Source organism: Aulonocara stuartgranti (genome assembly GCF_965226115.1).
Source record: "Aulonocara stuartgranti genome assembly, chromosome: 20".
Classification (NCBI taxonomy): Eukaryota; Metazoa; Chordata; class Actinopteri; order Cichliformes; family Cichlidae; genus Aulonocara; species Aulonocara stuartgranti.
Genome location: NC_138956.1, coordinates 2,183,414 through 2,196,500, shown reverse-complemented (window position 1 = coordinate 2,196,500; position 13,087 = coordinate 2,183,414). Strand labels below are relative to the sequence as shown.

The window sequence follows — 13,087 nt, the reverse complement described above, 5'->3', positions numbered from 1 at the left end:
TTGCTGAACCTCATATCTATTCCTTTATTTTAATGGAGTATTAAAGTTCAACATCAAGTTCATCCCACCTTGTGTCGTGAACTTGAGTAGGCTGACGATGACATAAGTGGGCTATGTTATAGCTATGATTTTTTTTTTTAAATATATGTCGTCGGACTTTTTAAACCACCTTGATTGAAATAAGCGGAGACTGGATTATGACAACTTTAGTAATTATATAAATTGATTTTTGGTAGTGGTGGTGGTAGCAAAATTTGAATTTTCAGGGCGATTGCAATAAACTGTTGCTGGACTCGTATAATACTGAAAGAGTTTAAACGACTGTGCAGTCTTCTTAGATTTATTTATTTATTTTCAAGAATAAGAAGCCTGTGTATCCTTGAGGGGAATGCAAAAGCCATGGATCACTTATAAGAATATGTACGAGGATTATGGTCATTTGATGACCACGGACCACATTAGAAATAGTTGGGCCAGCTGTTTGCAGAATACCTAAATCACGTGCATATGATAGTGATTTTTTTAATTATTATTTTTGAAAGAAACTGCACTTTGGCGGACTCTGAAAAGTTTGCGTGTGTGTGTGTGCGTGCGTAAACAGAGCGCTTTTGTCAGAAAATAGGATGACGGTATCACAGAATATCTCATATTTGTTCAGTGTCTTCCGAGCTGCATCCACAAATCAACTAATTAGTGCGTTATAAAGCAGAGAGACTCTCGGCTGATTGAATCAGCTAAGGGCCCTCTGATATCTTGTAAAATTCATATAAAAGAATTGTGAGAGGTATAACAATCCCACCAGAGTTTGGCTGCGAACGTTTATTGGTGGTATCTGTTAAAGTTGTTCGTGTGAGGTGTACTAGAGAATATTATGTGAAATATACCCTCTTAAAGTAACCTTGTAGAATATCGTCCTCCTTTACAGAGCCAGTGGCTTCAACCTGCTGACCCCGTTACTGTAAATATGAGTAGAGTGCGGCAATGAGCATCAGTCTTTTCTTAAAACAAGCTTGTAAAATTGGGACATCACAGCTTTATATGACACGGAATTCGACCATAATTTGCTAGAAAACAAGATGTCATATGCACCCTCTCCTTCAAGAAAAAATAGTTTTCATAAGAAATAGCATTTAAAAAACTTTTGCCAGCTTATAAAGATATTAAACGAGGCCATGGACAGTTCCACGAGTGTAAAAGGAGAAACAGTCTGGGCTCCTTTTGGACGCGGCGTTGCTCGAGTGAGCAAAAACAAGATTCTACATTTTTAATAAAAGGTTTATAGTATTTTTAAAAAGCATATAAACCTCAGTAATACAGAAGTTAATGTTTTGTTTTGTCTGAGATGGACCAAGTGGGTGGTACCATGTGTAGCAGAACTTAGCCTGGACACGTGGTCTGAGAATGACCAATCAGGCGCTCCTCCAGGTTTAACTACGTTAAATGTCAGATTGCAATAAACTAGAAGCTGTTGGTCGGGCCCGCGGAAATGGGCGAGCATAATCTCCTTAATCCAGGGTTTGTGGGACCTTTGGTAAACATCCACACTGGAGACACATTTTACTTTCCGAATTTTAGAGCCTCAGGGGGACAACTGGCGGGGCTACCGTCTCTCTCGTACCCGAGAAGGGACAACGTTTGCTCCCTCCCGTGGAATCCTTCGGAGCCGTGCAATGGATACTCTCAATCCTACTTTAGCAGCCCCGTGTCTATTAACCCTTCCTTCAATCGGTCGTGTGAAATTACCAGACCAGAGGAAGGCAAATGCTATTACAACAATGGCAACGGGAATAGGGAGACCTGTTCAGGTGGCAGCAGTCTCAAACGAGAGGATAGGGCGAGAGACACATCATCCCTAGCATCTGACCACGGGATGCACAGTGGAATTGGCAGCACGGCTGCCTTTTCTAAATACGATTATGGGACCGAGCAGCTAACGCAAGACCCGCCATCCTGTCAGTCAATGGAGTCCGATTCCAGCTCCTCTCTGCTCAACGAGGGCAGCAAGCCTTCATCCAGCGACACACAGACCCTGGTGTCACCGGGAAGCCATTCCAGCAACATAGCCGCAGGCGGAGGTGAGCGTATTTTGTTTTTAACCACAGTTCTCACAATCGCACCTTCACATTATTTATAAGAAAGAACAGGCTGCGCACAGCGTACATTTACCGTATTAAACCGTCATTAGAGCTCGTTATCTTGATGCACAACATGCAGCTTAGGTTAGCCTGCAGGGTACTTGCGTGGTGTGCAAACGCCACTAGGGGTTGCCCTAAAATACTCCATGCGCCATGTGTGTGTGTACAGTTAGCGATAACCCCCAACAATCCATATCACAAGCAGCGTTTGAGTAAACAATTCAGTTCCGCCTTCTATTTTTTATAGCTCAGGCGAGGTTCTGTTACTTAGACATATAAACGGTTGACTTTGGTCTATTTTGTTCGCACTCACACAGATCAGTGCAGTGATTTAAAGAAGTGAGTCGCTTTGGTTGACTGCATCGAATAGAGACAGTTTTCTTTTTAATGACTCGTAAACCGAATTAATCTCTGTCGCTGTAGACTCAGGAGTCATTTAATATGCTTTGAAAGTCGCAAATAAGTACGGGGTATTTGCAAGCACGGCTCAATTACCACGTTAATGCTGCTTTAACTGCAACAATAAAACTTCCTGTGACACAAACCGCGGTATATTGGTGGGCTCCATAAAGGTGGCTGATTTTTTTTTATACGTGGGGAACAAAAATGAAACGAAACTGGACAAGTCCTGATTTACAAATATTGGGATTTGAGTCAGAGACCAAAACAAATTCGTGGTACATGTGCAGGGAATGACAGCTTCCAGGGGCATTCGTTTTCTCAGTTTAAGATAAAGCACAAGCCCCACATCATGGATGTTTAGCAAATCACATCAGCTTACTCCAGCTAAACCAAAATAATACATTTATTTACATATACACATATTTAGAAAAGCGCCTTATCACAATGCTATTTAACAGGTTTGCTCTAACATGGCGCATTGCATACTGACTTAACTAGAGAGGCAACTTGACTTGGACAGCTGATGCCCCAGTAGGTTCCCCATAACCTTGGAGGTGACCGTGATTTTGCAACCGTGGTGACTAATCCACTGTGTGCTCCCCTCTTCTCCCCTCTTCTCCAGGTGCCCCGTGGTACCCGATGCACACTCGGACCAGAAAGAAGCGCAAACCTTATTCCAAGCTTCAGCTGGCTGAGTTAGAAGGTGAATTTATGCTGAACGAATTCATCACCAGGCAGCGGCGGAGGGAACTCTCCGATCGTCTGAACCTCAGTGACCAACAAGTCAAGATCTGGTTCCAGAACCGCAGGATGAAGAAGAAGAGACTCATGCTGAGGGAGCAAGCTTTGGCCTACTTTTAGAGATGCGGCAGAAGGTGAATCGATAGGCAGTAAAAAAGAAAAAGAAAAAAAAAGAGAAGAAAAAGCCAAGCCTTCTACGCTCCCTTAGGTCTTCTTTTAGTGCATGCAACCATCTACCCATCTTTTACATTGCAAGCATTTATTACCCTACTTTATTTCTAATATTTTTATATCAAAGGTGCGGGTTGCAAAAACCCTAAACAAGCCGCTGCCTGGCATCCAAAGCTATACACGTCAGTGAGTCTTCACGTTTTGGTATAATCGCACAGAAGAAGCTGTGAGAATGTGTTTGTGTGCGTGTGTTTTACTTTATCCCGATCTGTCATGACATTAGTGTACGGCCTAAATGTGTCTTTAGTGTAACATCTTTTCGGTTGACACATAGTGACGACATCAGGATTGTTACCGTTTTAGTCAGAGAAAATAAGGCGGGAGAGTCGGCGAGCCCTCGAAATAGGCCTAAAAATAATACTGAAGTCAGACAGGGAAGCCTGACTGGGGCGAATCAGTGCAAAAAGAAATGTCTGAAGTTATGAAGTGATAAAGAAGAATCTCGGTTTCGGTCGCCTTTACCTCCACATGCCATACTTTGTTAGGCAAGAGGAACAACGCCTTTATCTTGTCTCCATAGTTTTCGCCACGTTTATGGGCACGTTCACGGTCACGGGCGGCAGATCTGGAAGTCTGGGAGTCTGCGTGAGGAGGCGAGAACTAAAACCGCAGTGTAATTCATATCAATGTTTTTATGACTGCGCATTGAAAATTGATTGCCATGACTTTGTTCATGTGCAAATAGATTTCTGAAGGTATTTTCCACTTTCACCCCTACTTTTATTGCTTTTTTACGTGTCTTAACATCAACCACTGAATCCTGCATGGGTTGCGTTTCTTTCGTTTAGTGAGGTCACCGTTAGAAAACGGGTTTGAGCTGCTATAAAAAGTTTAAGTCCAGACTGTACCAGTCAAAAAAAGTGTATTTTACAATGAACTAGCGAGGACCTGTAATGGAAAGATTGAACAGTACTACACAACTGTGTTCAAGGCCAACTCGGTTACAGCGAGGGACCCGCCTAAACTCGCAACAGCGGGAGAATAAGTTGTTTTTTGGGGAAAGCGCATTTCAGAAACTCGGTGCTTATGATTTTTTTTTAATCAATATGTAGAATAAAAAAAATGTAATCATAGGCTTATGTGTGTGCTCCCTTAATTCAGAGTGAATGCAGTGCATTATCCGTCATGTACAACGAGTAAGCTATAGCAGTGAAATGTTCTCAGCATGTTATTGATGTGAAATAATCATAAGTCATGTTCTGCAGGATACTTTTTCTGTAGGTGACTTTTATATTTTTTCTTCCAAACAAATGCCAACAAACTAAAACTTTTTGGACTCAAACGTCTTCAAAGAATGTATTAGTATTATTATTATTATTATTATTAGAATTATTATTACTAGAATTATTATTAGAGAGGGAGGACGGTCTATTAGACCTATTAATGTACTTGCTTTTTGCAATGTGCTCAGTGTTGCCCCTTTCTTTACCCTGTACTTGTGTACAACTTTGTTCAATGAAATGACATATGTTGGTATTTGCATCCTATTTGAGGAGGCCTTATCGCTATGTAATAGGCTAGTGCTTTATGTTATTGACCGTCTTGTAACAATATCGCATTCCATAGGCTATAGCCTATTTGTGGTTGTAAGGGCTGGAAATGTAGGCCAAAAGTGTATAGTGTCAAGAATGGTAAGAAATGGTATGTAAGGTTTGTTTAATTTTTTAAAATTTTACAAATGTTTTTATTTTTTTAATATTATTATCATCATTATTATTATTATTATTATTGTTTTACCATTCATGACATTTAAAAAAACGACGTTTCACTGTAGTAGTTGTTTATTATCGTTATTTTATGTCACTCCGATTGCATTCCTTTCTTTGCGCTTGTAAGGATTGCTACGTTGTCTTGTAAAAGTAATAATGATATGAATGTATATGCGTAAGGTCTTCAATAAAACACAGTATTGAAAAGGTTACTGGTATTAGCCTGTTATTATGTTGCTTATCTGAATTTTCTGCTTCAACACCAATGATAACTGTGGGGATTATTTTATTGGACGTGACCTGTAACACGGTTTAAAAGCTACACGCGTCCACCACACTGAAATAAAGATTTGAACATTAATAGGACATTTGAAAGCATTTGAAAGAGTGTTTTGTTGGCACATTAATTACACATGCTGTGAAACGTAAGAAAATAGAGCCCATTTATTTATTTATTTTATTGTTGCCGCAACAGATGCAAAGGTAGGTTATAGACAAATAGGTAAAAATGCAAAATTGCATCCAGGTGCATATTTTAAACTAACACTGAATATTGTGTTTATAAAGCCTGGGACACAACAACAACTACAAAACACCTAGACTGGTTTAAAGTAAAATTCCCTTTTCCGTCCTTGTGGTTTCTCTTGAAGTTCGACCTAATCAATGTCACTGGTATGCTACAAGCCTATAACGGCGCAGCTAAACACGCAATAGCTCTGTAAAGCAGTAATGGGGTTACACCCCAGTGCTCCATATAGTCGAGCCCTTTGGACTGCCTTTTCCTTGTGTATCCCATCTTCTGCCTTGCAGTGCGGATTTATAAGTGTGATAATTATATATCAAAGTAAAGTTTATTATAACATGCACGCAGTCTTCAACAGTTTGCAGTCTGAGTTATGGTGAAGTAGGCTATGTTCACTGGAAACTGCTGTGCTGTCTGCATTTGGAATCAGATGTTGCCATTTCAGTGAACTGTGAACGTCTGCTCCTTGCAGCCGCCTGACTGAATGACATTCCTGACTTGGTCTGTGCGTGATCAGGCATACATGTACAAATGTAAGATTGCGTGAGCTCATTGCTTGGCACAATCCCCTTGGTGTTCGATTAACTATTGCCTCGGATATTTATGATTTAAGATATATCAGCGAGCTTTTGAAATTTCGAAACGTTTATTTTGAGTTGATAAAAGTCTTGCAGGAGTGTTACCGGAGCTATATCATATTGCTGTTTACGCAAGTAAAAGAAGCTGATATGTGTGTCTGTTTACCTTAATACCGACAACCACCTTCCTTAGTTAGGCGGATCTTAAACCGCAACAAAAGCCTTTCTAGTATTTTCATCAATTCAGAATTATTTTTGTACTTTTATGTGCTACATATGATTTAATAAATATAACGGCTGTACGGTCCTCCGTGAGGTTGTCTGTACACACTGCTTCAAAAAGGGCACGATGTATGTGCGGATACGAAAACAAAAATCTAAATGCTGATTTTTTAAGTAACCCTAGTAAATGTAATTAACACTTCTCCAATTGTTTATGGATTTAAATACATGACACTTCAAGGGAAGGCGTAAATGAAAGACACATGCTGGCATCATGTTGATTTTGCTTTGGCCTACCTGATAAAACGGTAGGCCTAAGCAAAATCTACATTTGAAATCGTTTCGATATATCACGGCAACTGAATTTTAATCATTTCTTTACCTTTAAAACAAGAAAGCAGTGCGTAATATTCACATATTTTCCTTTTTACGCAGCGATGACAACACACATGTGTCCGTGTATGTTTTAATGAATACACAGTGCATCATATCCACAAAGCGACGCCAATCTGATGCAAAACATTACTCGTTAAGCGCACCTAGTATTTGTTGCAATAATTAACTAAGACTATGAAATAATGCCAGGCGATCTTAAAGTGGCTTTATTGAATTTGATCACCGAGAGGACGTCGTTCATAACAGCTCCAGCCTTTTCAGGTCATCAAACGCGTTGTTGACCATGAAAGGAGATAAAATTGTATCTTATGTTTGTGCGTTGCCTTGTTAAATTGGTAAGAAGAGAATGGCATACGGAAAAAGCACAATCGTCTTTCTTGCTTTTTGTTTAATCGCAAACCTCCGTGGCCATACTATGTTACAAATATACAAATATATATTTTAGAAGGAGTCAGAAAAACCTGTCATGAAGCGCTGACAACACTGGCAGAAACTCATTAAGGTTCCATGGATCTGCTTCTATAACCCGCAAAAGAACCTATTGACATGAAAACGAGGGCGAGAAGCAATAGATATGAACCAGGATCCATGGTTTGTAACAAACTGCGGTAGATTAACGCTCACTTAACAAAGAAAGAGTAAAGTGCAATTCACAGCAGCAACAATTTGCATGACACCTTAATTCGAATGTATTTTGACAGCTACGTAATTAGACTAAGCACCCAAACAAGTCTACTTTCAGCACAGCGTGAATGCGATTAGTGTCATGACTAAATGACACAAACACTCGTGTGTATTTAGAGGCTAGTTCAATGCGTCATTTGTGAAATGGTTGGATTTTTTTGGGACTCGTTAACTTGACAATCAAGCCTTTGAACTGTGTCGAATCAAATGCCGAACACGGAATTTTAACTTGAACTTCAAGCCAGAGTTATCTGTTAATATTATTTATTACTTTTTGTAACTTGTTTATTTAGACAGAGGATCTTTGCTTCACTTTATCATTGCTTGGAAGGTTTTCCACGTCCGGAAACACCAGTTCACGACGCCATTACCTGCCACTCTGTTCTTCTAAGGCTAAAAATGATTACTGCGTAATATCTAATTTTAGTTTGCCTTTACATGTCTTGTCTGCATTCTAAAGTGATCGAATTCCCTTTCTACAAAATGATGAGTTTAAAAAAACCAAAAACAATCAAAGATATGCTTTGCGTTTCCAGACAATCTGGTGATATTTGGCGTTGCAGGGTTTTACAATAGGTCTTTCACAGCTCTTGAGCACTTTTGACTTTGAGACTGGCTAAATCTGTTTATGGCAGCCTGTCTCCGCGTCCCAAAGGTCACTGAGCTTCACAGTGCCCTTCGCAGAGAACTTGTGTGGAGTGTGGTCTACGTCCCCCGTCACCCCACTGTCGTTTATGGTACAAAGCTGGCCTGAGAAATAGAAAGCTCTGTTATTCCTACTAAAGTGTGTGGCAGAGGGGGAGTGTGGAGTGTGTGGACGTGCGTGAGTGTGAATGTGTGTGTTTTAAAGGAGACTGTTAATGTGATAAAGAGAAGATAGGTAGGATGCTCAACGTAAGAGATCTATATCGTTTTACGTCTTTCAGAACTATTATATATTGATTTTGACATGATTTGAAATGAGTTCGCCACTAGCTGCTTTTTTTCTGAAATGCACGCCCGTATCAATTTGTTTTTCAATAGCATCGCGCCTCCAACAGCCCTTAATACGGGGTGTGAAGGTTTCATTGCTCTCTCAAAAGAGCCGAATTCCTTTTAGACCAGTTGTCCCTGGTGTAAAGAAAGGCAAAACATTTCAGAATCGATTGAAATCATTGTAATGTTTCTCGATCAGCCAGTTGTATTATCACGGCAGGGCTTTATGTTATATTTTCGCAATAATATAAAGAATGTAAACATTGTGCACAGCGCTGGTCAGCTCGTGTTTATGCAGTATGGCGCTATATAATGCCGGTATTTTGATTGAACTTTCTTTCATTTTTCTTGACAAATTGTTTGATTTTCTCTCTGACGAGGACACTTAAGGCGTTTTTAATTGGCATTCCGTATTTTTGATAGAGGACTTGTCTTTCCAAGGGCGACTCTTTCCAAGGGCCTTAAAGTGCCCACTGAAGGTCAAGTATGCAAGCATGGAACTGCATTAACTGTTTCATACATGGTGAAAATTTTTGCGTCACCTGTTCAAGTTTGATCAGCGTTGGTTCAAGTCATGTGTGGTGTAGCTTCAGCTATATTACCGTCTATTATTTTATATGCATTGGCACGGTGTAAATGTAAGGGCTCCTTAAAAAGCAAACATATATCAGAGCTAACACAACATTAGCTAGCACTAAGTTTAAGCAAGTATTTCAAGCACATCTGAGATGACAGCAGGAAACTCGTCGCTTTTAGTTTGGGCATACTGAACCATTTTTCGCAAGACTAACGCAAACAAAACCGACTTTTGACACCCACGCAGAAATCAGCCACCAGTATCTCAGTTTGCATTAACGTTCAAAACTTTATCACGATTACCCTGCTGTATGCGTGGATATGTACATTTTCTCATTTGGGCTTGGTAACATCAGAAAAGATTAGATCAAATATTAAAAACAAAACAAAACAATAACCTCAGGAATTTCCTTGTAACGCTTGAAAAAAAAGAAAAGAAAATAGTATAATTATTACACTAAAGTTGAGTTATGTCAAAATATGACGAAACCAAACAAAATGCATTATCTCTAAGTTAGCAAATTCAAAATAAACACATGCGTCACGCTTGGGTCCGTCCAATGCGTAATATCGTAAGCGCGGTAAAAAAAAAAAGGAAAGAAAAGAAAACGTATTTATTCATTTCTTCACCTTTTAAATGCCCCTTCTTATTATGTGATGTGATTTAAAAAAAAAAAGATAATTTAGGTATTTTAGAAGATTAACTCTAGTAAATAGAAGATTCCAGTGCACGCCGAGCCTAAAAATATCCTTCTAAATACATCAGCATGTGACAGACCATAGCCTCAAGTAGGCTCTTCAAATAAAATGCTCTTTATTCTGACTTTTGTAGAATAGTATTAACCGTGAAGCCGAGTGTCCCTCTAGCAAAACACAAATAGAAGCTCACGTTTAGTTCCTCTAGAATTTGTTCAGATAGACTCGCTTCACTGTTCCTCTGCTTAAATGGTTTCCAGGTCTCTCTCTCTTTCTCTCTCTCTGTGCTTTTTAGGGCGTCGAAATAACACATGGGAGCTGAATCCAGTAGTCACTATACTGAGCGATTTCTTGTGATGTGCAATCATTTAATACTTCTAATAAAAAAGAGCGTTAACACATTGTTGTGAAAGCTTTATGTCCTTGTGGTTGAAAGTGAAATACACTCTGGAGATTGCTCTAAATGTAACAGCAACACACAGCCTTATCTTGTCAGCTATTGTTGTCACCACAAACGCTTTACGCTAGGTGCACTCACGAAGATCTTAGTTTAAAAAAAGAAAAAAGAGTGAGAGAGAGAGAGACAAGAAAAACAAGCCTCTTTAGTGTTGCCTGGAACTCTTCACAGCTCATACAGGGAAGTTTAACTGCCCGGCTTACATCCAATTAAACTTATCTAGGCCATGAGGGGACAGTAATATGATTACGCAGGCTTCCCACATTTAGCCTTGACTTCAGCTAACTGTAGAGCAGTGTCCTGGTAAACTGCACCCATTGTGTATTTGTGTGTGTGTGTGTGTGTGTGTGTGTGTAGCTCTGTGTCTGTGGTGAAACTTGTATCTTTTGGCAATGGCTTTATCGACACTTTGGCGCAACCCCTTTCTTTCTTTCTTTTTTTACAAGAAGGTGACGCCTAGGCTAACAGCTGTAATTTTGGTGCTAGGTAGCAACACATAGCTTAAATTCCTCAGACAGCTAACAGTGCTTTGACAGTGATATTTAAGGGAGTATTAGCAAAGCACCAAACTGAACATTGTGTCTGAAGACTACTGGAACGTGCACTTAAAATGTTTTCATTGTCTGAGTTATTTTTAATTAGAATTATAAGGAGACATATCTGGGATACAGGCCATTTTGCTTTAAAACTCTGCATACGCTTTGCCTGCTCATTTGGTGCAGCCTTATCAAACTTTCCTGGGTCCTACTGCTAGCGGAATTTCTGCTCCGGCTCCCCCCTTGCGCACCAAGGTGAAAGCAGTCAGTGTTTGAACCCACAGGAAGCGGATATTGCCAAGTGATGTACGCTGGCTGGTCATATTTTTCCATATTATGACAATTACCGCAACTTAAATGCAACCAGGAGTGCCATTTTCCATTTGTTTAAATGTAGAAATACTTCAGAGTCCAGAGAAGCCTTTCAGTGTTTCTGTTGTCGAGATCAGCAGCTTTAACCTTTAAATTTTATTAGTGCATCGCTTATTCATACCCTCGCATTACTTATTTATGCCGGGCTATTACGCATCATTGAAATGATTATGATGAAGAAATGAATTGCCAGTATTGTTTTGGACTGTCTGCCTCGATTCTGTTATTGCCCGCTGAAAGGAAAGTTTGGAGTTTTTATTTATTGTTTTTTATTATTATTATTTATTCTTTATTTCTTGGATGATATTATGATCAGAGCGATGCTCACACAAGGATGCATTTTAAATGTCATAATTCAGAACCCTTATTACAGCCAAGGCCAATTAGTATGGCGGTTTTTCGGGTTTTAGAAATTCAACTTCAAATGCAAGTCTCGGGTTTATTTTTATTATTATTTTTAATCACACAGTGCACTATGTATTTCATAGTGTTAATATTGGCAATGACATTTTGATGCGGGAATTATTATTGTTGCTGCACAGCAGCACAACAGTAATGGAGCAGCATGTGTCAAACATGTGTCCATATAGGCCACAGGGCCAGTGTGTTTACACAAATATTTCCAGAGCTGTCATTGTTAATGAGAAAAACAAAATAAATAAATACAGCAGCCGGGCTTCACGCATCACAAATAAATTCTTATTGTCTTTTTCTTTTTGCTTATCTCAGTATATTTTATTCCGAGTAACTTTGAGTAGATATTTTGCCTCGCAAACGTCCCAAACGCCAGATTTGAAACTTTTATTCCGATATTCGTGGAACAAAAGACCAGATTTCTTAAATATTTCTTAAGTGCGTTTGACGGCTCGAAGTAAAAAAAAAAAAAAACCCCAAACATAAATAAAAAATCAAACTGAAATTAATATCGCTGCCTCTTTGTAGAAAGGTTGCACAATATCCACTTCCTGAAATCCAAATTCCTCTCATTCTCAGCGTTTATGGTTTTCTATGGAACAAAGGGATTTAGCGTTACTACAGCCATTCGCAGTTTTATGGTGGACGTAGAGAGGATTTTAGTGGTCAAATTCAAGTGCTGTGTCTGGACAGCTGTCTGCTTTCTTTGTACTTGGATTCAGGATGCATCATGTGAGGCAACCTTTTGTCTGTAGGGGTAGTAAACAAGCTAATGCCATTGCCACGTTTTCACAAATTCGCCTGCAGTGGAATCTCACTTCCAATGCTTGAGGTCGGATGATGTTGCTTCTTCTTCCCATTGCTGTCGGGAATCACCGAAGTCACTAACTTTCTTTGAATTTATATATGTATAGCAACACAGGTGTCCCCGAAGATACTGCAACAGGACGATATTGTGTTATTGGAAAATTGGGTAATAATTTGAGAGTATATTGCAGCGTTTAGGAAGCAGCCTATAATCATAAACAATGGGCCATCATATTAATTTCACCTTGAGATAGTATCAGTTAGTCTATAAAGATTCTGAGATGGCCCTCAACAGTACAATTAAAAGTTTACAATGACGCAGGAAATCACACGCAGGCGCATCTTTTCTCCAAACAATTCATTTTATTGGAATTTTTTTTAAAGTTCGAGGAACACGTCCCTGTCTGTCACGCACGGATGAATGTCGACATCCTGGTGAAAATAAAATAATCAGAGCAGCTTGGACCATCAGCTGGGACTTATTTAATTTTAGAAGGAAACGTCGGATGCACTCCTACTACTCGGTCGATAGGCCTTTAAGTATTACTGAAAGGACTAATACTTGCTCTGCTCTGCATCTTATAGATACTTATAGAAGGATTTTCATGCCAATAAAGTCCAACCACACCTTTT

The 13,087-nt window shown here is 39.4% G+C and overlaps 1 protein-coding gene across 1 annotated transcript; it reads left to right on the top strand.

Moving 5' to 3' along the window:
* The first annotated feature begins 1,409 nt into the window (after nt 1–1,409).
* hoxc12a (homeobox C12a) lies at nt 1,410–5,426 on the top strand. Its single transcript, XM_082518790.1, has 2 exons — nt 1,410–2,075; nt 3,160–5,426. The coding sequence occupies exons 1-2, from the start codon at nt 1,487–1,489 to the stop codon at nt 3,396–3,398; spliced, it is 828 nt and encodes a 275-aa protein (XP_082374916.1). The 5' UTR covers nt 1,410–1,486; the 3' UTR covers nt 3,399–5,426.
* Nucleotides 5,427–13,087: the final 7,661 nt, after the last annotated feature.